Source organism: Emys orbicularis, chromosome 20 (assembly GCF_028017835.1).
Source record: "Emys orbicularis isolate rEmyOrb1 chromosome 20, rEmyOrb1.hap1, whole genome shotgun sequence".
NCBI lineage: Eukaryota > Metazoa > Chordata > Testudines > Emydidae > Emys > Emys orbicularis.
Window position 1 is genome coordinate 22084608 of NC_088702.1, and position 24560 is coordinate 22109167.

General features: G+C 48.7%; 1 protein-coding gene across 1 annotated transcript; it reads left to right on the forward strand.

Annotated features, from left to right (window-relative positions):
- The first annotated feature begins 18293 nt into the window (after positions 1-18293).
- LOC135892155 (interferon-inducible GTPase 5-like) lies at positions 18294-19448 on the forward strand. The gene has a single exon (XM_065419853.1). The coding sequence runs from the start codon at positions 18294-18296 to the stop codon at positions 19446-19448; it is 1155 nt and encodes a 384-aa protein (XP_065275925.1).
- The last annotated feature ends 5112 nt before the right edge of the window (positions 19449-24560 follow it).

Here is a 24560-nt window from a genome sequence, read left to right on the forward strand (position 1 = left end):
TGTGTGAAAAGGGCTATGATCGGGACACGCAGCAGTGCAGAGCGAAGATAAAGGAGCTGAGGCAGGCGTACCATAAGGCGCAGGAGGTGAACCGTTGCTCCAGTGGTGCACCTAAGACCTGCCGCTTCTATAAGGAGCTGAATGCTATCCTCGGTGGTGATACTGCAGAAAAACCGGAGAGTCTCTGGATAAAGTTGAGAAGTGTGAGCAACAAGGGTGATGTCGTGGTCGGAGTCTGCTATAGACCACCAGACCAGGGGGTTGAGGTGGACGAGGCTTTCTTCTGGCAACTAGCAGAAGTTGCTAGATCGCAGGGCCTGGTTCTCATGGGAGACTTTAATCATCCTGATATCTGCTGGGAGAGCAATACAGCGGTGCACAGACAATCCAGGAAGTTTTTGGAAAGTGTAGGGGACAATTTCCTGGTGCAAGTGCTGGAGGAACCAACTAGGGGCAGAGCTTTTCTTGACCTGCTGCTCACAAACCGGGAAGAATTAGTAGGGGAAGCAAAAGTGGATGGGAACTTGGGAGGCAGTAACCATGAGATGGTCGAGTTCAGGATCCTGACACAAGGAAGAAAGGAGAGCAGCAGAATACGGACCCCGGACTTCAGAAAAGCAGACTTTGACTCCCTCAGGGAACAGATGGGCAGGATCCCCTGGGAGAATAACATGAAGGGCAAAGGGGTCCAGGAGAGCTGGCTGTATTTTAAAGAATCCTTATTGCGGTTGCAGGAACAAACCATCCCGATGTGTAGAAAGAATAGTAAATATGGCAGGTGACCAGCTTGGCTTAACAGTGAAATCCTTGCTGATCTTAAACGCAAAAAAGAAGCTTACAAGAAGTGGAAGATTGGACAAATGACCAGGGAGGAGTATAAAAATATTGCTCAGGCATGCTGGAGTGAAATCAGGAAGGCCAAATCACACTTGGAGTTGCAGCTAGCAAGAGATGTTAAGAGTAACAAGAAGGGTTTATTCAGGTATGTTAGCAACAAGAAGAAAGTCAAGGAAAGTGTGGACCTCTTACTGCATGAGGGAGGCAACCTAGTGACAGAGGATGTGGAAAAAGCTAATGTACTCAATGATTTTTTTGCCTCTGTCTTCACAAACAAGGTCAGCTCCCAGACTGCTGGACTGGGCAGCACAGTATGGGGAGAAGGTGACCAGCCCTCTGTGGAGAAAGAAGTGGTTCGGGACTATTTAGAAAAACTGGATGAGCACAAATCCATGGGGCCGGATGCGCTGCATCCGAGGGTGCTAAAGGAGTTGGCGGATGTGATTGTGGAGCCATTGGCCATCATCTTTGAAAACTCATGGCGATCGGGGGAGGTCCCGGATGACTGGAAAAAGGCTAATGTAGTGCCCATCTTTAAAAAAGGGAAGAAGGAGGATCCGGGGAACTACAGGCCAGTCAGCCTCACCTCAGTCCCTGGAAAAATCATGGAGCAGGTCCTCAAGGAATCAATTATGAAACACTTAGAGGAGAGGAAAGTGATCAGGAACAGTCAGCATGGATTCACCAAGGGGAAGTCGTGCCTGACTAACCTAATTGCCTTCTATGAGGAGATAACTGGCTCTGTGGATGAGGAGAAAGCAGTGGATGTGTTATTCCTTGACTTTAGCAAAGCTTTTGATACGGTCTCCCACAGTATTCTTGCCGCCAAGTTAAAGAAGTATGGGCTGGATGAATGGACTGTAAGGTGGATAGAAAGCTGGCTAGATCGTCGGGCTCAACGGGTAGTGATCAATGGCTCCATGTCTAGTTGGCAGCCGGTTTCAAGCGGAGTGCCCCAAGGGTCGGTCCTGGGGCCGGTTTTGTTTAATATCTTTATTAATGATCTGGAGGATGGTGTGGACTGCACTCTCAGCAAGTTTGCAGATGACACTAAACTGGGAGGTGTGGTAGATACGCTGGAGGGTAGGGATCAGATACAGAGGGACCTAGACAAATTGGAGGATTGGGCCAAAAGAAACCTGATGAGGTTCAACAAGGACAAGTGCAGAGTCCTGCACTTAGGACGGAAGAATCCTATGCACTGCTACAGACTAGGGACCGAATGGCTAGGTAGCAGTTCTGCAGAAAAGGACCTAGGGGTCACAGTGGACGAGAAGCTGGATATGAGTCAACAGTGTGCTCTTGTTGCCAAAAAAGCTAATGGCATTTTGGGCTGTATAAGTAGGGGCATTGCCAGCAGATCGAGGGACGTGATCATTCCCCTTTATGCAACATTGGTGAGGCCTCATCTGGAGTACTGTGTCCAGTTTTGGCCCCCACACTACAAGAAGGAGATGGAAATATTGGAAAGAGTCCAGCGGAGGGCAACAAAAATGATTAGGGGTCTGGAGCACATGACTTATGAGGAGAGGCTGAGGGAACTGGGATTGTTTAGTCTCCAGAAGAGAAGAATGAGGGGGGATTTGATAGCTGCTTTCAACTACCTGAGGGGGGGTTCCAAAGAGGATGGAGCTCAGCTGTTCTCAGTGGTGGCAGATGACAGAACAAGGAGCAATGGTCTCAAGTTGCAGTTGGGGAGGTCTAGGTTTGATATTAGGAAACACTGTTTCACTAGGAGGGTGGTGAAGCACTGGAATGCTTTACCTAGGGAGGTGGTGGAATCTCCTTCCTTGGATGTTTTTAAGGCCCGGCTTGACAAAGCCCTGGCTGGGATGATTTAGTTGGGAATTGGTCCTGCTTTGAGCAGGGGGTTGGGCTAGATGACCTCCTGAGGTCCCTTCCAACCCTGATATTCTATGATTCTATGATTCTATGACCGCACCTCCATCGCTGATTGCCCCATGGATACTTCAGAGGCAGCAGAAAGAGGGGGTAACCCGGAGGCTGAAATTCTGGATGAAGAAGTCGAGCTAGAAGAGGACGTGGAGCTCCCAGCAGGGTTGCCCAGTGGGTCAGACAGCCAGGAATTTTTCTCCACTCCAGAAGTGCTCTACGGGGAGCAGGAAGCAGATGAGACGCCGGGTAAGTTGCTGTGGCTTGTGTAGGGAATCGAAAAGTGGGAGGCAGGTAGTGTTCTCTGTGAGCTGGACGTTGCCCTGTGTAGCTAATCTGCATGGCTAAGCAGGGTGTTGATGGACATCGAGAGCTGCAGGGAATCCTCCAGAGAGAGGCTCTGGAAAGTTTCCAAGAGGTACTTGTTAATCCTCTGCCGCAGATTCCAAGGGATTGCAGTCTTGTTAGTTCCCCCATTGTAGGAAACTGTCCCCTGCCATTTAGCAATCACTGGGGCTGGGACCAAAGCGGCACATAGCTGAGCTGCATATAGACCGGGGTAAAAGCCGCAAGCATTCAGCAGCTGAGCCCTGGTTTCTCTGGTCACCTGCAGCAGCGAGATGTCAGCCAGCGGTTGGCCGCCTGTGAAAAAGTGTGGGATAATTTTATAATGAGTTTCCTGCCCTCCCCCCATCCCGACACACACCATGATTGGGGTGCTTGCGGAGCTGTGTGCCTGCCTAGAGCCAGTGAGAAAGTGATAGCTGCTACTTACAAAAGGCCCTTGTTACTGAAATGTTTCAGTCGTTTGCTGGAATGTAACAATCCCTCTTCTGTGAATTGTCCCCAGCAGCCGAGACCTTGAGGAACACACCACACACCCCCGCCGACTGGCTTCAGCAGATAAGGAAGAAGCCGAGACGCAGCAAAGAAGACATGTTCAGGGAGGTGCTGCAGCGTGATGAGAGACAGACCAGGGACAGAATAAAGAATGCAGTATTTGCCAGGCAAGCAACAGAGCGGATGATAAAAGTGATGGAGGATCAGTCAGAGATGCTCAAGTCCTTAATACAGCTGCAGACTGAGCAGATCCATGGTCGACCTCCACTGCAGCACGTGCACATGCACAATTCTTTGCCACCCCCTCTATGCCCACACATTCCTTTTCACTTCACAGTACTCCTCAGTTTCCCCATCACTCCACCCCCTCTCACAGCTTGGACAATGATAGCTGGAGCTACACACAGTTGTGAGGTTTTACACTTTTTACACTTATACACTTTTTAACAATAAATAAAGGCAAAGGATTTTAATGGTACAATGTTTCTTTTCTGTGTTCTACAAAATCGTATACCAATCAATTCAGTATCAGGAACAGACTTCTAAAGCATTGTATTGCATGTGTCTGGGGCCCCAAAAGTTAACATGGATGCACCAGAGAATCAACTCCAAAGCAGAAATGTGTTAGTGTCCCTCATTGTTAAAGTGGTTCCTCAAAGCATCTCGGAGCCTGTCCACTCTAGCGCTTTAAAGCACTCAAACTTGCTGCACTCGCGGGGGGTGGCATTTTTTCACACCCGTGAGCCAGGAAGTTAGAGCGCTTTAATTTGCCAGTGTAGACATGGCCTTAGTGTCCCCAAAAGCAAAGAAGAAGACTGCACATAATCCAATTATGTCCTATGGTTAAAGCTGTCAGTGATCCCAAGTTCCCACTGCTTCTCCTGGAAAAACAAGAGATCATTATCATGTAGTAATTGCAAATCAGACTTCGCACAGCAAACTTTTTACAGCTCAGGAGTAGCTGCATCACCTGCTCACACCATGTCTCTGCTATAATCTTACACCTGTATAACTACAAATCTACACCCCTGAGCAACATAGTGACACTGACCTAACCCCTGGTGTAGACAGTGCTATGTTGGTGGCAGAGCTCTCAGAGAGGTGGATCGACTGACGGGAAAAGCTCTCCCAGCAGCGTAGGCAGCATCTTCATTTAAGTGCTACAGCTGCGCAGGTGCAGGGTATAATGTGTAGACTGACCCTCATTCTGGTGGGCACAGAGGCTGCAGAGTTTGCTCTGATCCCACTCACACAGGTTACACACTGGTACAACTTCACCTAGTGGAGTTACTCCTGATTTCCAATGGGATGAGTGAAAAGCGGAGTCAGATCCAGCAACTGCAGTGGAGTTACTCCACTTTTACACAAATGCGATTGATGGCTCAGAAAGAAACATTTCCAAATATTGTAACTTTGCCAAATCAAAATCAGATTTCAGCTGGACACCTCCTGGCTGGATTTCCAAATTTCCACCTTTGGCCTGTTTCAAACAAAAACAAATAAATTTATAATAACCAAAGTGTACATTTTTCACTATCTTTGTTGTTAGAAAAAAGATAAAACTGTTTGATTGATTAAATTTTCCTGAAAAAAAATCACCCTCAGGTAACAGACAGAGCTCTGTGCAGGTTGATTATAGACAATGCAGTCATGAGGGGATTGAGGGAAAAGGGTAAGAAATTAAGTGTGAGACACTAAGGCCTTGGCGACACTTGCGAGTTACAGCTCAATAAAGCCACCCACAGTGCTCTACCTCACTCCCCGTGCACACCGGCAAGGCACGTACAGCGCTGTATCTCTGCGGCTACAGCACTGCTGTATTCCACATCCCCGAGAGGAATAAATTTTATTGTGCCACCGCTGCTGCACAGCGGCGCCAGTATGGCTGCCCAATGTGCTCTGATTGGCCTCCAGAAGTATTCGGCAGTATCTCACAATGCCTGTTCTAGCCACTCTGCTCATCAGTTTGAACTCTACTGCCCTGGCCTCAGGTGACCAACCATCAGAACCACCCTTTACATTCTCCGGGAATTTTAAAAATCCCCTTCCTGTTTGCTCAGCCAGGCGTGGAGTGCTATCAGCGAATCTTTCCAGGTGACCATGTCTTCACGCGCCAAGCGAGCCCCAGTATGGAGCAATGGCGAGTTGCTGGACCTCATCAATGTTTGGGGGGAGGAAGCTGTCCAGTCCCAGCTGCACTCCAGCCGTAGGAATTACGATACCTTCGGGCAGATATCAAGGGCCATGATGGAAAGGGGCCATGACCGGGATGCATTGCAGTGCAGGATTAAAGTGAAGGAGCTGTGGAATGCCTACTGCAAAGCCCGTGAGGCAAACAGCTGCTCGGGTGCTCCTGCCGTGACCTGCCAATTCTACAAAGAGCTGGACGCGATACTTGGGGGTGACCCCACCTCCACTACAAGCACCACCATGGACACTTCAGAGCGGGGGGAGGAGGAGAAGGAAAGTGGGAGTGAGGGTGCTGGGGCGGGGGGAGACACCCCAGAATCCCTGGAGGCATGCAGCCAGGAGCTCTTCTCGAGCCAGGAGGAAGGTAGCCAGTCGCAGCGGCCAGTACTTGGTGGAGGACAAATAGAAGAGCAGGTTCCCGGTAAGCGGCTTTTTTTTTTTCGGGAAGGAATTTTTTTGGTGCGGGCTCTTTGGGAGAGGAGGGTTATGGCTGCATGCATGCCTAGATGCGGAATAGCGCATTGATGTGGTCTATCACATCGCGGTTTCTTGGGAGAGCCACCGTGGTCCTTTTCCCAGTCAGGCTAACGTGTCCGCACCACTGTGCCGCGAGGGGAGGGGGAACCATTGCTGCACACTGGCAAGCTGCATATGGGCCAGGGCGGAATCCGCATTGCAGTAGAAGACCCTCCCTTGCTTCCCAGGTCACCCTCAGCAGCGAGATATCGTCCAGGACGAACTCCTGTAGAAAATGTTGGGACAGTGTTCAGTGTAGGTGCCCCCTGCAGGTGTTGGCTCTCCCCAAGGCACAGAAACCCAGAGGACAGTACAGCTGTGAAACAATCAGTCCCCCTTACTCACCGTTTTGGGGCTCCCGTGCGTTATGTGCGCTCTTTGGGACGGGAAAATTATGCTGTTGTGTAGACTGTGTGTATGCCCTCCTTAAGTGTGGGGAAATCATTACTCTGTCTGGTATAAACAATACTGCCTCTGTTAAGTGTTGCATTTTGCCTTTACAGATGAAACCTTGAGATCTCAGCCGTCCGTGTTATCACCGTCTGAGAGCCTGCAAAGACTCAGGAAGAGGCCGCGAAAAAGCAAAGAAGACATGCTGCAAGAAGTGATGCAACAATCTCTTAAAGAGAATCAAAAAGTGCAGGAGTATAGGGAAAGCGAAAGCAGGATCTGCCAGGAAAACGCAGCGCACCGGTGGTGAAGCACGGAGCACCGGCAGCAAAGCACGGATCAGCTGATAAGCATCATGGAGTGCCAAGTGGACTCTATCTAGGGTCTCGTAGCCATGTAGGCGGAGCACTACCACCCCGCCCCCCCACAGCACTTGTTCCAATACTCTTTCCCTTGTGCCCCCATGTCACTTCCAACCCACTTTCTCCAACATCCGGGTTCTTACCGCCACAAGCTGCCTCCAACACCTGTATCTTCACCACCCAGCCCTGAAAACTACGACCCTTACCCTCTGCACTCAACCCCCTCACCATGCAGTATAGCCATCCTGAAGTTCAGCACTCATTGCACAGCACTGCAGACAGGACATACGCAAATCTGTGATTGTACCATTCCCCACCCCACCCCCTTGCGCTTTCTGATTCCCAAACCGTTGTGTTTCTTTTCAATAAATGAATTTTTTGGCTTTGAAAACATTCTTTATTATTGCATAAAGTAAAAGACTCCTTAGCCCAGGAAAGAAACAGGCACTGCAAATCAGCTTAGCAAACACAGATTCCTACTTTGAACCCCTGCACTTCACTCCCGTGCAGGGCACCAGACATTACTGCTGGTTTTCAGCCTCAAATTGCTCCCTCAAGGCATCCCTAATCCTTGCAGCCCCACGCTGGGCCCCTCTAATAGCCCTGCTCTCTGGCTGTGCAAATTCAGCCTCCAGGTGTTGAACCTCGGAGGTCCATGCCTGAGAGAAGCTTTCACCCTTCCCTTCACAAATATTATGGAGGGTACAGTACGGGGATATAACTGCGGGGATGCTGTTTTCGGCCAAGTCCAGCTTCCCATACAGAGATCGCCAGCGGCCCTTTAAACAGCCAAAAGCACACTCCACAGTCATTCGGCACCGGCTCAGCCTGTAGTTGAACCGTTCCTTGCTGCTGTCAAGGCTCCCTGTATAGGGTTTCATGAGCCATGGCATTAACGGGTAAGTGGGGTCTCCAAGGATCACAATGGGCATTTCGACTTCCCTTACTGTGATCTTCCACTCTGGGAAAAAAGTCCCGGCCTGCATCTTCCTGAACAGGCCAGTGTGCCGAAGGATGCGTGCGTCATGCAACTTTCCGGACCAGCCTGTGTTAATGTCAATGAAACGCCCACGGTGATCCACAAGCGCCTGGAGAACCATAGAGAAATACCCCATCCGATTAACGTACTCGGATCCTAGGTGGGGTGGTGCCAGAATAGGAATATGTGTCCCATCTATCACCCCTCCGCAGTTAGGGAAACCCATTTGTGCAAAGCCATCCACAATGTCCTGCACGTTACCCGGAGTCATGGTTCTTCTGAGCAGGATGTGATTAATGGCCTTGCAAACTTGCATCAACACGATTCCAACGGTCGACTTTCCCACTCCAAACTGGTTTGCGACCAATTGGTAGCTGTCTGGAGTTGCCAGCTTCCATATTGCAATAGCCACCCGCTTCTCCACCAGCAGGGCAGCTCTCAATCTCGTGTCCTTGCACCGCAGGGTGGGGGTGAGCTCCTCACACAGTCCCATGAAAGTGGCTTTTCTCATCCAAAAGTTCTGCAGCCACTGCTCGTCACCCCAGACTTCCATGACGATGTGATCCCACCACTCGGTGCTTGTTTCCCGAGCCCAAAAGCGGCGTTCCACGGTGCTGAGCATGTCCGTGAATGCCACAAGCAATTTCGTGTTGTATGCGTTACGCGACTCGATATCATCGTCGGACTCATAGACTGTCAGGGTTGGAAGGGACCTCAGGAGGTCATCTAGTCCAACCCCCTGTTCAAATCAGGGCCAATCCCCAGATGGATTTTTGCTCCAGACCCCTAAATGGCCCCCTCAAGGATTGAACTCACAACCCTGGGTTTAACAGACCAATGCTCAAACCACTGAGCTATCCCGCCCCCCACTGTCACTTTGGATCTTAAGGAATAGCTCGACTGCCAAATGTAACGTGCTGGCGAGACTCGTCAGCATACTCCTCAACAGTTCGGACTCCATTTCCCGCAGACCAAAACGGAACACAGAAACCATTGCAAGATGGCGTTGAAAGATGGCGCCAAATGTGGACGGAAACACAGGGATTTCTGGGATGCGAAGCGATGCATCATGGGGAGTTGGGACAGGACGCAGAATGCCCCGCATCCCCCTCCCCTTCCCACAACCCACGGCGCCAGAATGGGAAGAGGTGCTCTGTGGGATAGCTGCCCATAATGCACTACTCCCAATGCCACTGCAAGTGCTGCAAATGTGGTCACGCCAGTGCGCTGGCAGCTGGCAGTGTGGACAGACTGCAGCACTTTCCCTACTCAGCTGTACGAAGGCAGGTTTAACTTACAGCACTGTACAGCTGCAAGTGTAGCCATACCCTAAGCATTTCCTGAGCCACTTTAGTGGGATCAGAATTCCCGTCCCCTCTGCTTGTAGAAGCAAAGAGGACAATGTGGGACTCACACACACTGATCTAAACCCCTTAAATCAATTGAAAAGTAGCTGGGTGGAGTTCACAGAACTTAGATCTGACTTTTGCTACGTGTTGGTTCAATGTTACTTTCAGTTTTGCTGTTAGTCATCTCAGACTTACAGGAAGAGAGAGGGTGGGGGGTGAAACACACACGGATTATCCTATTTCTTCAACTTCCCCAAGAAGGTCCCAGGGATGGAAGCACTCAGGGGTAGAAGGTAAGAGATTTTGTGCTCCAGGGTGGGTTGGTGAAATTGATTCTCGGTGTCCTTTTAGCAACTTCTTCACGGCAGAAAGTTGAAGGGACAACTGATTGAAACTGGTTGCTCTGCAGGTCACATAGAAAATAGCTTCTAGATACTGCATGTTCATCAACCCACAACACTAACTCCACCCTCGTAACCCGGCCATGGTTGGTGACACTGAAATGGTTTGTGAATTTCAGTTGGTTTTTGCCAAATTGTTCGTTGGGGAGAGGGAGGGGGGAACAGGGCACCCCAAATGCTGGGAAAAACCAGAAGTGTTTCCCTTTGACATTTTCTAAATGACAAGTTTCAATTTCTTGGCCGGAAGCAGCTTTTTGTTTCAAAATTTCCTGTTTTTTTTTTAATTCCAAAATTATTTTAAAAAGGGGAAAAACTGAAACGAAACTTTCCTTTGTCCCAGAACTAAACAAAAAATGTCTTGTTGATTACCTGAACATTTCAAAAAGTTTTGTTTTTTCCTCAAACTCAAATTCCCCTCACCCCCGACTTTTCAAAATTGCCAACAAACTGAGAAACCCATTATTTTCCCAGCTCTAGTACCCCCTACTCTCCCCAGCCTGGGGGGTAGCTACAAAGGAGACTTCTGGCAAACAGCGTGGGCCTGTTGAAGACATGGCTTTTAGCTACAGCTGGGCAAGTCTTTACTGGCATAAAATATTTGCCAAAAAATGCAGCTTTGGTCAACTCTGAACTAATTGCGAGTTCATATTGAGTTCACCAAATAGTTTCAAATGAACCAAAAAAATCTAAATGTTTCAGTAACGTTGAAACAAAATGGTTTGTTTTGAAGTTACTGAAACATTTTAATTTTTCAGGCTGGCATCACAAAATATCTGGCTGAAGGGGAAGTGGTCTCCTTGTAGCTTTTAGCCCAGTGTTTAGAGCTCACACCTGGCCTATGAGATTCAGGTTCAGTTATCCCCTCCGCTTGATGTGGAAAAGGGATTTGAATTTGGATTTGCGATCCTGCAGGAGAGCACCCAAACCAACAGGCTTTTGACTTGGCTAGCATGAGTCTTTCTCAGTCTGTCCTGTTGAATCTCTTCAACTTTGTACAGATAACTAGTCAGTTGACCCGGTGTGACATTCTATACCTTGGGGGAGTACGTTGTAACCCCATATTCCTCATTTCCCTGTAATTGTGATCTTAAGTATAAAGCATGACTTGTAAGGTATCAGGGGAAAGATTATGATCTGCTGAAAGTTATTTCTCTATCCATATATGTGTATCATTAATGCATATGAAGTTATGAGAATTGAGTTGTATGGTGGTCACTAAAACATGCTGTGCATTGGGGGAATCAGCCAGATATTAGCTCCCCAGAGGCAACAGCAAGGAAAGTAACCAACGCCCAGGCGGAGTGTCAAACAACCCATCACCAGCCATTGTTCAGCAAGGGAGCTACAATGCAATGACTCACCTGCATGAGGCCACACCAGGGGAATTGCTCCACCTTGACTGGAGAGAGTCAGTAATGCTCACCTGACTCTGAAGGGTGGGGCAAAGCCAAGAGGGAAGAAAGGACATGATAAAAGGGAGAGACATTGCCATGCTGTCTCTCTTTCTTCCACCTACATCTACAGACACCACCAAGTGACTGAAGCGCTGATCGAAGGGGAGAACCTGACTGAAAAGTAACGAGCTAGCCTCTGGTGAGAAGCATCTAAGTTTGTAAGGACATTGAAAGTGTTAAGATCAGCTTAGAATGCATTTTGCTTTTATTTCATTTGACCTAATCTGACTTGTTGTGCTTTGACTTATAAACACTTAAGATCTATCTTTGTAGTTAATAAATCTGTTCGTTTATTCTACCTGGAGCACTGCATTTGGTTTGAAGCGTGTCAGAGACACCCCTTGGGATAACAAGCCTGGGACATATCAATTTCTTTGTTAAATTGATGAACTTATATAAGCTTGCAGCATCCAGCGAGCATAACTGGACACTGCAAGACGGAGGTTCCTAGGGTTGTGTCTGGGACTGGAGATATTGGCTAGTGTCATTCGGTTGCATAATCCAAGCAGCGTACATGCCAGAGGCTGTGCATGAACAGCCCAGGAGTGAGGTTCTCACAGCAGAGCAGGGTATGGCTGGCTCCCAGAGTCAAGGATTGGAGTGACCTAGCAAATCACTGGTCCAGATCACACCAGAGGGAAATGTCACACCTCACTCTGAGACTCACTGCTCTGGGTTGTTGCATTTTTTCCACTGTGTAGACATAGCCTTTGGGACTAGGGTTCAAACCCTCCTAATAATCCATGGGAAAGGATGTTATAGCTCTATATGCTGTCATTTCCTCTCTAAAACTAGTATATTAATTTAATTTGAACCTACTTCGGGGCAGCCGAGAAAGAAAACAAAAGAAAAAGGAAGCTCACCTGGTGTATCAGCTGATGAACATATGCACAACCTCGTTACCTCCTAAGACACAGAAATCTAATCATCTTCTTAAAAAGGGTACATTTTATTGAAAAATGGAAGAAAACAGATCTGAAAACTCAGGCTGTTAGGGATTAAACACCAAAAATGACTTTCTTGGGGTCCAGCTTAATGGTTACAAGCAAACAAACCAAACCAAATGCACCTGGGTGTTAGCACAGAAGAATCCACAAGCCCAAAATGAAGAATTAAATCTGATCACATCTAACTAGACATTCCTGATCTACTTACATATCTGGGGTTTCAGAGGAGTAGTTTCTAGGTGAGAAGCTGATGATTTTTATACCTGGCCCAAATCTTATAACGTGTTGCTGCCCCATCGGCTTCTGCCCGACAGAACAAAAGACCCCTACGCCCAGCAGTTTTTTCCCAATTTGAAAAACAGCTTCCTTATTGGTTCCCCTGGTCAGGTGTCAACTCGTTTTAAGCTTCTCTTAACCCTTTACAGGTACGGCAATTCGGGTACAGCTGCTAAGGAGGATTCTACAGCTAACTGAATGCTTTGGGAGTTCCAGCGCTCTGGCCGCCGGGGGGAGAGCCGAGCCCCAGCCGGGGCTCGCCGCCCTCTCGCCGCCCTGCCCCCGGCGCTCTGGCCGCCGGGGGGGGGAGAGCCGAGCCCCCGCCGGGGCTTGCCGCCCTGCCCCCGGCGCTCTGGCCGCCGGGGGGGGGAGAGCCGAGCCCCCGCCGGGGCTCGCCGCCCTCCTCCCAGGGCTCTGGCCGGCCGCCGGGAGGAGAGCGGAGCCCCCGCCGGGGCTCGCCGCCCTCCCCCCCCGGCGCCCTGCCCCCGGCCGCCGGGGGGAGAGCGGAGCCCCCGCCGGGGCTCGCCACCCTCGCCCCGGGGCTCCAGCCGCCCTCCCCCCGGCGGGAGAGCGGAGCCCCCGCCAGGGCTCGCCGTCCTCCCCCCCCCACGCCCTGCCCCCGGCCGCCGGGGGGAGAGCGGAGCCCCCGCCGGGGCTCGCCACCCTCGCCCCGGGGCTCCAGCTGCCCCCCCTTGGGTTCCGCCCCCCCCCGTGGGGGGGGGGCGGCCGGAGGCTTTTTTGCCTGGGGCGGCAAAAAAACCAGAGCCGGCCCTGCCCACCAGCCTGGGTTACTCTTTGCAGGGTGACGCCAGCACACCCACAGTCCCAAATTTCCCCAAAGCTGCCTGCCCTGAAGTGTCCAGCCCTCTCCTGGGATGGTCAGAGATTGGATAGGTTCATTGCTTCTTTAAAGAGACAGAAGCCTGAGCTTATTAGGGCTGGTCTACACTATGAGGTTAGGTTGAATTTAGCCATGTTAGGATGATTTTATAAGCAATGCGGCTACACAACCAACCCCGCTCCATCGACCTAAAGGGCTCTTAAAATCGACTGCTGTACTCCTCCCCGACGAGGGGAGTAGCGCTAAAATCGACCTTCCTGGGTTGAATTTGGGGTAGTGGAGATGCAGCACTGTGCAATTTGATGATATTGGCCTCCGGGAGCTATCCCAGAATGCTCCAATGTGACTGCTCTGGACAGCACTTTCAACTCCGATGCACTAGCCAGGTACATAGGAAAATCCCCGGGGACTTTTGAATTTCATTTCCTGTAGGTCAGCGTGGTGAGCTCAGCATCACAGGTGACCATGCAGTCCCAGAATCACAAACGAACTCCAGCATGGAGCGAACAGGAGACACTGCTTCTGATTGCAGTATGGGGAGAAGAATCTGTGCAGACAGAACTCCAATTCAGCAGAAGAAATGCTGATATATATGCCAAAATCGCACAGGGCATGGTGGAGAGAGGCTACACCAGGGACACACAGCAGTGCCACGTGAAAGTTAAGGAGCTCAGACAAGCCTACCACAAGACAAAGGAGGCAAACAGTCGCTCTGGGTCACAGCCCCATACATGCCACTTCTGTGATCAGCTGCATGCCATTCTAGGGCAGGGAGACCCTACCAGTACCCCCACCACCATCCGTGGACACCTGAAAGGGTGGAGTTTCACGCAACATGGAGGAGGATTTTGTGGATGAGGAAGAGGAGGAGGAGGAGAATGTGCAGTAGGCCAATGGAGAATCCATTCTCGCAGGCAGCCAGGACCTTTTCATCACTCTGGAGCCAATAACCTCCCAGGGCGAATTGTTCTCAGACCCTGAAGGTGGAGAAGGCACCTCTGGTGACTGCACATTTGTAACTACACTACAGGGGTTAAAAGAAATTGTGTTTAATGTTTGATTTGTCCCGAAGAATTGGGATGCATTCGCAGCCAGTACAGCTACTGGAAAAGTCTGTTAACATGCCTGGGGATGGAGCGGGAATCCTCCAGGGACATCTCCATGAAGTTCTCCTGGAGGTACTCTGAAAGCCTTTGCAGAAGGTTTCTGGGGCAGGCTGCCTTATTTCGTCCTCCACGGTAGGACACTTTACCACAACAAGCCAGTAGCAAGTAGTCTGGAATCATTGCAGCACAAAGCATGGCAGCGAATGGTCCTGGGTTTTGGTCGCATTCAAGCAACATTTGGTCTTTATCTTTCTGTGTCAGCCTCAGGAGAGTGATATCATTCATGGTCACCTGGTTGAAATAGGGGAATTTTTGTAAGGGAACAGTAAAAGGACCCCGTTCATGCTGGGCTGTTTGCGCTTGGCTAAAAGTAATCATCCCAGAGAATAGCCACGCGGTGGGGGGAAGGGTGTGCTGCACATCCACCCCAAAACCGCAGCCCCTCCTTTTAAATGGCAAACCCAACCGGCATTACTTGCTATGGGAAAGGAGGGCGCTACAGTTTGAAACCGTTCCCACATGTTATGAAGGCAGAAGAAGCCAACCCCACATACCCTTTGGCTTACCATGGCTGCCTGGAAACCGAATTTTGTCACCCAGCCGTGTGTGATGTGTCACCATACCAGTAGGCACTCAATATAAAAGGCAAAATGCGACCTTGTACCTAAAACACATGTGCTGTCTGCTGTGAATTGCTTGATTCACTGTGAAAGAGTCTCCCTTTTGTTCTCAGAAATGTATCGTCTTAAATTGTACTCTCCCTTTCCCCCCCTGCAGCTGCAAATGTTTCTATGCTCCCTGTATCATCTCCGTCCCTGAGGTTATCGCAGATTAGAAGGCGAAAAAACACACTCGCTATGTCATATTTTCAGAGCTCATACAGTCCTCCCGCACTGATAGGGCCCAGCTGAATGCATGGAGGCATTCGGTGGCAGAGGCCAGGAAAGCATACAGTGAGCATGATTGGAACACAGAGGAGGAGATGCTGAGGCTAATGGGGGAGCAAATGGACATGATCAGGCATCTGGTGGAGCTGAAGGAAAGGCAACTAGAGCTCAGACCCCGCTGCATCCATTGTATAACTGCCCGCCCTCCTCGCCAAGTTCCATAGCCTCCTCAACCAGATGCCCAAGAACACGGGAGGGGGAGGCTCCAGGCACCCAGTCACTCAACTCCAGGGGATGGCCCAAGCAACAGAAGGCTGTCATTCAAACAGCTTTGATTTGTAGTGTGGCTACAATAAGCAATGTGGCCTTGTCCTTCCCTCCTCCCCCCAGGGCTACCTTGTCAGTGATCTCACTTTTCTTTTAATAAATAAAGAATGAATGGATTCAAAACAATAGGGACTTTATTTCCGTTGCCAGCTGTGGTCGAAGGGGGGAAGAGGGATTGGCTTACAGGGAAGTATATTCAACAAAGCAGGTGGTTTTGCATCAAGGAGAAACACACAACTTTCACACTGTAGCCTGGTCAGGCGTGAAACTGGTTTTCAAAGCCTCTCTGATGTGCAGCGCGCATAGCTGTGCTCTTCTGATCGCCCTGGTGTCTGGCTGCTCAAAATTGGCAGCCAGGTGATTTGCCTCAACCTCCCACCCTGCCATAAACGTCTCCCCCTTACTTTCACAGAGATTGTGGAGCACACAGCAAGCACAATGGGGATATTGGTTGCGCTGAGGTCTAACCTACTCAGCAAACAGCACCAGCGCGCTTCTAAATGTCCAAAGGCACATTCTACCACCATTCTGCACTTGCTCAGCCTATAGTTGAACTGCTCCTTACTACTGTCCAGGCTGCCTGTGTATGGCTTCATGAGCCATGAGTGCAAGGGGTAGGCTGGGTCCCCAATGGTAATTTTCTTGTCTGTGAGGAAAGACCCTTCTTGCAGTTTTTCGAACAGCCTGGAGTTCCTAAAGATGCTAGCGTCATGCACATTTCCTGACCATCCCACGTTGATGTCAGTGAAACATCAACCAGTTTGCAACACCATTGAGAAGTACCCCTTGCGGTTTGTGTACTGTTTGGCAAGGTGGTCTGGTCCCAAGATAGGGATATGCGTTCCATCTATCGCCCCACCACAGTTAGGGAACCCCATTGCAGCAAAGCCGTCCACATGACCTGCATATTTCCCAGAGTCACTACCCTTGTTAGCAGAAGGTTACTGATTGCCTTGGCTACTTGGATCACAGCAGCCCCCACGGTAGATTTGCCCACTCTGAAATGATTCCTGACTGACCGGCGTTGCAAGCTTCCACAGGCCTATCAGCACTCGCTTCTCAACTGTCAGGGCAGGTCTCATCTTGGTATTCCTGTGCTTCAGGGTGGGGGAAAGCAAGTCACACAGTTCCATGAAAGTGCCCTTATGCATGCAAAAGTTTTGCAGCCACTGGGACTCATCCCATACCTGCAACACTATGCGATCCCACCAGCCTGTGCTTGTTTGCTGGGTCCAGAATTGGCGTTCCACTGTATCAACCAGCCCCACTACCGCCATGATATCCCAATTGCCACATCCGATGCTTTCAGGAGTGTCTGTGTACATGTCCTCCTCACAATCGTCCTTGTGCTGGCAATTCCTAGCTAGGCTCTGCACATACTGCAGGATAATGTGCGAGGTGTTTACAATGCTCACAACAGCAGCGGTGAGCTGAGTGGGCTCCATGCTTGCCGTGCTATGGTGTCTGCATGGATAACCCAGGAAAAAAGGCGCAAAATGATTGTTTGCCATTGCTTTCAAGGAGGGAGGGAGACTGACAACATGTACCCAAAACCACTCAGGACAATGTTTTTGTCCCATCAGGCACTGGGAGCTTAACCCAAAATTCCAATGGACAGCAGGGATTGTGGGATAGCTACCACAGTGCACCACTCCATGAGTTGATGCTAGCCATGGTATTGAGGACGCACTCTGCTGACCTATTGCGCTTAGTGGGGACATACAAGATTGACTGTATAAAATCACTTTCTAAAGATCGACTTCTATAAAATCGACCTAATTTCGTAATGTAGACATACCCTTACTTTTGCTGGAGTTACCACTCACTTCAGTTCATACCCAGCACTGCGGGGGGTTAGATGAAAAGTAAAACAGGTTTGTTAACAAGAGAGAGGTTGTAAGTGAGTTCAGGTACAAGGGATAAAGACAAAAATGATGACAAGCAAATAAAAGTAAATGCGCTTTCTAGTTGCTCAGACTTAGCCAGCTACAGTCTTGGTTCAAGTAGATTTCTTCTAACTTTGTCTTCTTCCAGCCACAGCTGAAATTCTCTCTCTCCATGAGCTCCCTGGTGCCTCCACTATCCCCCTCTATTTGAAGGACTCCCTGCAGCCCCAACCCCACGCCAGGGGCTCTGTATGCTCCCCCTCCCCCTCCCGTTATCATGTCTTTTCTTTCTGTCTGCGAGATCAGTCATTAAGGTGTCAACATGTTACTTTCCATGGGGAAAATATTGTTTGTGATGTAGCTGTATCCGTTTCAGTCCCAGGATATTAAAGGTGAGTGCGGGGATAGCTTTTATTGGACCAGCTTCTGTCGGTGAAAGAGACAAGCATTTAATCTAGTAGCATTGCCTACTAACAGGCAGGCAAACAAACAAACAAACCAACCAACCAACAAACAAATGCCATCAAGTTGCACGTAGGACCTCACATAGTAATAATAATAAAATAATTAAGGGGCAGATCCCAGTTGGGGTCAATCAGCTGTGGCCTCAGGATCTGGCCCTAGGTCCTGAGGACTTCTGGTCGATATAACAGCAGGGTCATATGGGAGATTAATTCCATTTATTTTTAATAACTGAAATATTTGTTCTCCTTTTCAAAGACTGGCAGCTGAGGTCGACTGAGCTACTCACAGGAAGTCACAGTAAAAGTCCAGCAATTCATCCAGTAGTGGTTGGGAATAAATCTCCCGCTATGAGTGAAGGCGAATTCAAAGCTGCTGTCCAAGAAGGAAACCTTAAAAAAGCAGCTTTGATAGTGCAGCAGATGATGAAGTCACTTGGATGTTTCCACATTGCTGTCATCGGGGAGTCGGATTCTGGAAAGTCATCGTTTGTCAATGCCTTTCAGGGCTTAGGTGATGATGATGAAGGAGCCGCTGAGGTCGGGGTGGTGGAAACAACAAAGCGGCCAAGCCTATATTCACATTCTGAATACCCTAATGTTTTCTTATGGGACTTTCCAGGAATTGGAACTCCAAATTTTCAGTCAGATAAACTTGAGTTGACTGTTACATGCTTAATGTATGATTTTTTCATTATCGTCACAGCTACACGCTTCAGCGATATCCATGCCAAACTTGCACAAAAAATTCAGGAGAAGGGGAAGAAGTTTTATTTTGTGAGCTCCAAAGTGGACCAGCACTTGGAGGTTGAAATGAGGGGAAAAAACTATTGTGAGGCGAGAACCCTGCAGCAGATCAGAGAGGACTGCAAAGCCCATCTACAAAAAGCAGGAGTGAATGACCCTCAGGTTTTTCTCCTCTCCAACTGGGAATCTGACAAGCACGATTTCCCCCTCCTGAAGGAAACTCTGGAAAAGGTGCTCCCCTATCATGGTACACGGCAAAAGCTGCTTAATATCTCGAACCAGACCCTGCAAGAAAAGAAAAAAGCCATGCAGAAGACCACATGGAAACCAGCTACCTTGTCAGGTGGTCTTGCAGCTATTCCTCTTCCAGGTCTTTCTCTTTTTGCTGACATTTCTATCATGGTGGATTGCATGAGAGATTACTGCAAGGACTTTGGCCTGAATTCTGAGTCCCTCACTGCACTCGCTAAGGAGGTTGGGAAGCGGGAGGAAGATCTGAAGGCCGTGATAAGGTCTCCATTGGCCACAGAAATAACAGTTGACCTTGTACTGAAGCTACTGGCAAAGTCTGTAGGTGGGGGAGTGAAATATATGTCTTACTTTGCCTGGAGTATGCCAGTGCTTGGGTCACTGTTTTCTGCACAGGTTTCTTTTGGCACAACAATTATTATGCTGGATAACTTTATAAGCGACCTTGCTGAAGATACCCAAAGAGTCCTGGCAAAGGCTTTGGGGGAAGAAGAGAAAAAGTCAAAATAGCATTACTGAGAAACAAGGGCAAATGTATAGAAGCCCCTCAAGTTTTGTACCCTAGGTGGGAGCAACACTGCTTACTCCTCTGCCTCCTCCCCTCAGCTGCCAGGAGCAATATGGCTCACCCTCCCCCCCATCTTCCCCTCCCCTCCCTGGGCTGGCTATTCTCTGCTCAGCCAATAAGAACGCAGAGGTGTATCTGGCAAAGCCAATAGCAGGGCTGGGAGCTTCTGCGGCACTCTTTTCAAATTCATTCCTGGCACAAACACGTTCAGGGGGAGGTCAGAGGAAAGAAGCTCTGGGTTTAGGTTAGGAGATGCCTGCTGCAGACATAATCTGCCCCTCCCCTTCCCATGGTGACACGTACAAAGGCAGGAGCAGCCCCTTGGGACACCAGTAGACAGGGAGCTGCTCAGACAGGGGAGGGGCTGCTGCCCCAGGCACATTCAGGGGTTAAATATCCCCACAGCCAGCCCCGCTTTGGGGGTTTCAGGCTGCAGGAGCAGCGCTGCAATGAGCACCTGTAACCTCTCCCTGCTGGGAAGAAACAAACGTGCTGTCACACCTCAAATAGTGTTTACATTACAATGAAACTTTCCCATTTTTCCCAACTCGCTATTTTTGGGGAATGGTAATATTCCAGCATGGCCATTTATTCTCTGAACTTTTCCTTTGCCTACACTGGGGTTTGGGTCAGGTTCCCAGGTAGGGCCACTTGGGCTGTTACACTCAAAGGGCACGTCTTCACTACCCGCCGGATCGGCAGGTAGCAATCGATCTATTGGGGATCGACTTATCACGTCTAGTGAAGACGCAATAAAATCAATCCCCGATGGCTCTGCTGTCGACTCCGGAAATCCACCGCGGCAAGAGGCGGAAGCGGAGTCGATAGCGGCGCAGCAGCGGTGGACTCGCCGCCGTCCTCACAGCCAGGTAAGTCGACCTAAAATACACAACTTCAGCTACGCTATTCATGTAGCTGAAGTTGCGTATCTTAGGTCGACACCCCACCCCCCCCATAGTGTAGACCTAGCCAAAGGCTGATTCCTCTGGGAATACCCTGATCTTACCAAATCTCCCCAGGGCTGCACTTTTCCCGGACCTTTTCCCCAGAACACCTTTTGAGGAGCTGCTGCTCCTTTACATGAACAGATACAAGCAGCTGCTGCCCTCAATCAGCCATTGTATAGCTGTGTTTGTGTGTCTGCTGGGCTGTATGTCCTTCTCTTCCAGTGGTAAGTCATTTAGAATGGATATAAACTGGCCGTCGGGAAGTTTAGGCTTGAAATTAGACGAAGGTTTCTAACCATCAGAGGGGTGAAGTTCTGGAACACCCTTCCGAGGGAAACAGTGGGGGCGAAAGACCTCTCTGGCTTTAAGATTAAGCTTGATAAGTTTATGGAGGGGATGGTTTGATGAGATAAATTGGTTTTAGTCAATAGCTCAATAACGTGTCATCGCTGGTAATTAGTAACAATGGTCAATGATGGGATATTAAAAGTTACTACAGAGAACTTTTTCCAGAGGGTCTGGCTAGAGAATCTTGCCCGCATGCTCGGGGTTCAGCTGATCGCCATATTTGGGGTCGGGAAGGAATTTTCCTCCAGGGTAAATTGGCAGAGGCCCTGGAGGTTTTTCTCCTTCCTCCGCAGCATGGGGCAGGGGTCCCTTGCTGAAGGATTCTCAGTGATTTGAAGTCTTTAAATCATGATTTGGGGACTTCAACAGCTGAGTCAAGGGAAAGAATTCTTCCAGGAGTGGGTGGGTCAGCTTTTGTGGCCCGCATCATGCGGGAGGTCAGACTAGATGATCATAATGGTCCCTTCTGACCTTAGAGTCTATGAGTCTATGAGCTCCTGGTTATGGACTCTTCAATATTTCTGAGGGTGGCAGAATCTCACAAACTTGAGTACCAGCTATGAATTTCATTGTTGTGATGTTTATTCTCTCAAATCCTTCCAGCTTAATCCTTTGTATTTATCATAACCCTTTGTATAAACCCTTCCATGCACAGAAACCCAAACCAATCTGAACAGTTTGTAAGATTTGGCTGCAAAAATGTATTTGTTATAGACCCATATGCTGCTAACATCCATCATTTAATTACACTCTAGGTAGTTTTCAGAGGGGTAGCAGTGTTAGTCTGTGTGAGCAAAAACAATGAGGATACCTTGTGGCACCTTAGAGACTAACAAATGTATTTGGGCATAAACTTATTTTTAAAGGTGTAGACCAATGTGTTAATTAAAAAACTGTTTAAATAAATAGATTGCGTAATCGACAAAACACAAATTGTTGGTGTTTTATGGTGAATGCAAACCTATCCTGTAATTCTGGGTGTAGGAGTATGGCAAAGAAACAGTTAGCCAAATTGATCACTGAGAAGTATTTGGAGGTGGCTTGTACTTTCTGTATAATCTGTGTCATATCTGACACAATTGGAGCCATAGGTACAGATCCTTTATTAATCCTTCTATAGTCTATAGTTAACCGCCAGGACTTCCCGTCTGCCTTTAAAACTGGCCACATGGGAGAGTTAAAAGGAGAGTTAGTTTTTCTAATAACTCCCTGTTGTTCCAAGTCCTGTACAATCTGTATCAGTTGGGCTTCTGCTTCCTTTGGGTAGGGATATTGTTTTTGAGGGGGTACTAATTCACCTATAATTTTAACACAGGCCTTGATCTTTCCACAGTCTGTTTTTCTTTGTGTCCAGACCATGGGGAATTTTGAGCGCCACTCCTCGGCTTGCTCTGTAGTGAGAGCAGCAACAAGTTTACCTCCCCCTTTGGTTACAATGAGATTCTGCTTTTCCTGGTCAGAGCAGTCAGAGGGGATTTCTTGTTTCCATAATATGCCCCCAGGTAAATTGATTATTATGTTGTTATGATACAGCCCATCTGCTCCTAAAATAATGTCATCAGTCATGTCAGGGATCTGCATTAAGTTCCATTTTGTTTCAAAGCCTTTTATTGAAAATGGGACCTGTGCCCATTCCCAGCCCTTACTTGGCTTTCCTTGAAAAGATTTCAAAGTGACTTGCTTCACTTTCTCCCCTGCCTTTGGAGTGGCTTTAATCAAAGAGACAGAGGCTCCGGTATCAAGTAAAGCCAGGGTAGGAGCGTGATTCTCCTGCTGGACAGAAATGTACGGTCGCCCCCCAGAATCCCATGAAATGTTACCTGTGAGCCCCATTGCTGCACTCCTATATTATGTGGGGTGCTCGTGTACAGCCAGCCCCCCTAGTTCTGATTGCTCGGGGGGAGGCACTTGGTAGTTACACACCCCTGATTCTCTTGTGGTTTTAGGGCTTCTTGGACTAAATCTTGGGTTGGGGCTCCATCTCAGTGCTCCCGATCACCTCCTTGTCGCATTACAGCCCGCAAAGCCAATCAGCAGATCTGGGAGTCATAGGAATCTTGTCCCTCTTTTTCATGTCGTTGGGAACCATTGGGATTATTTTGAGAAGGTCGGGGGTCTGAACATGAATAATGCCCCCCTTGCTTATAACTCCCCCGTCCATGGTAGCGACCTCGAGAAAACCCCTAGTCCCATACTGCCACTCTCATTTGAGTAAGTTATTTGCTCAAGCGCAACCACAAAGGGAGTTCTTTCCTTTTTTATTTGGAGTGGGGGGCCAGAATGAGCGGTGATCTGTGTGATCAGATCTCAGAGCTCAGTCATGCTAGCGGGTTGGTTAGGTGCCCATACGCTGAGCTTATTGGCACAGTAAGGGAGAAGAGTTGCAGCACGGTCCCTTAAGGCATTTGTGCCATATGCTGCTGCATCAGGGTTATCTGAGGGGGCTCCTTCTGTGTTTTCAGGGCGGGTTATGCCTGCCATGACCTGCATTAGTCCCCAGTGGGACAGATACCCTTTGGGGTCTTCATTAGGTTCCTGCATCATTAGATGGCGGCGACCCATTTGTTCCCTGGGCCTGCATAATTCACACACAGCTTTCCAGTAATACAAAGGAGCAGAGCTGGGACCTCTATGACACATGAATTAAGCTAAATGGCTATAAGACACTCAGGAACCAGTTAAAGGTGTCCTCACAGAGGTTTGCTCTAGTCTAACTAAATCAAATTAAAAAGGGATTTTGGTTAAACTGGTACAACTTTTGCCTGTAGACCAGGCCTGAACTTGGCATCATTCTGTCACGCTGCCTGGAGAGACTCAAGGTCATGAGTACCAACCGCAGGGCAAACTGCCAGAAACAGGGCACAAACCCCCAAACTGGCTGTGAGTTCTATGTTTTGATTTCACCAACCAAGAATCAAGTGTAAACCCCTCAGGCACCATAACAGCCCAATCATGGAGTCACAGACAGTCCCCTGGGGTACCCTGATTGATTTTGCCACCCAGACAAACCTGCCTTTATGATAGATGGTCACTTACACCAAAAATCACAGCAATATTTAGGTTTCTCCCAGTTCCAATGGATCCATCACTTATCCCACGTCAACTGCATGTTAGATCTCGCACCAAAGACAATGCTTTTGGTCAATCTTATAATAAAGGACAGAAGAGTTCCTTATTTACAAGATTAACGAAGGTAAATTTACACACACACAACACAGTAAAATATCAGCTTTATATGCTCCTTAGGGCTAACCCAGGCTAACCTGGGACTCTTTTGCCTGTGTTTTGCCCTTTTAGAGTTCAAGCCAGATAAAGATTATATTTTTTCTTGTCAGGTAGTTTTAGTCCCTCCTTTCCCCCAGAGTTTAAGCTGACAGAATGACTGCTTCTGCCCCTCCCCTCTTTATGGGTGTGCAAGGGAACAATCAACAAAGTCTTTGGTTTATGACAATGGCTCTCAATCTTTCCAGATGACTGTTTCCCTTGCAGGAGTCTGATTTGTCTTGTGTGCCCCCAAGTTTCCCCTCACTTAAAAACTACTCGCTTACAAAATCAGACAGAAAAATACAAAAGTGTCACAGCGCTGTCAAAGGACATTATTACCGAAAAATTGCTGCCTTTCTCATTTTTATCATATAATTATAAAATAAATCAACTGGGATATAATATTGTACTTGCATTTCAGTGGATAGTCTATAGAGCAGTATAAACAAGTCATTGTCTGTATGAAATTTCAGTTTGCACTGACTTCGCTAGTGC

Excerpts from the sequence above, each read along its gene's own strand:
- LOC135892155 (XM_065419853.1), top strand. The coding sequence starts at position 18,294 with ATGAGTGAAGGCGAATTCAAAGCTGCTGTCCAAGAAGGAAACCTTAAA.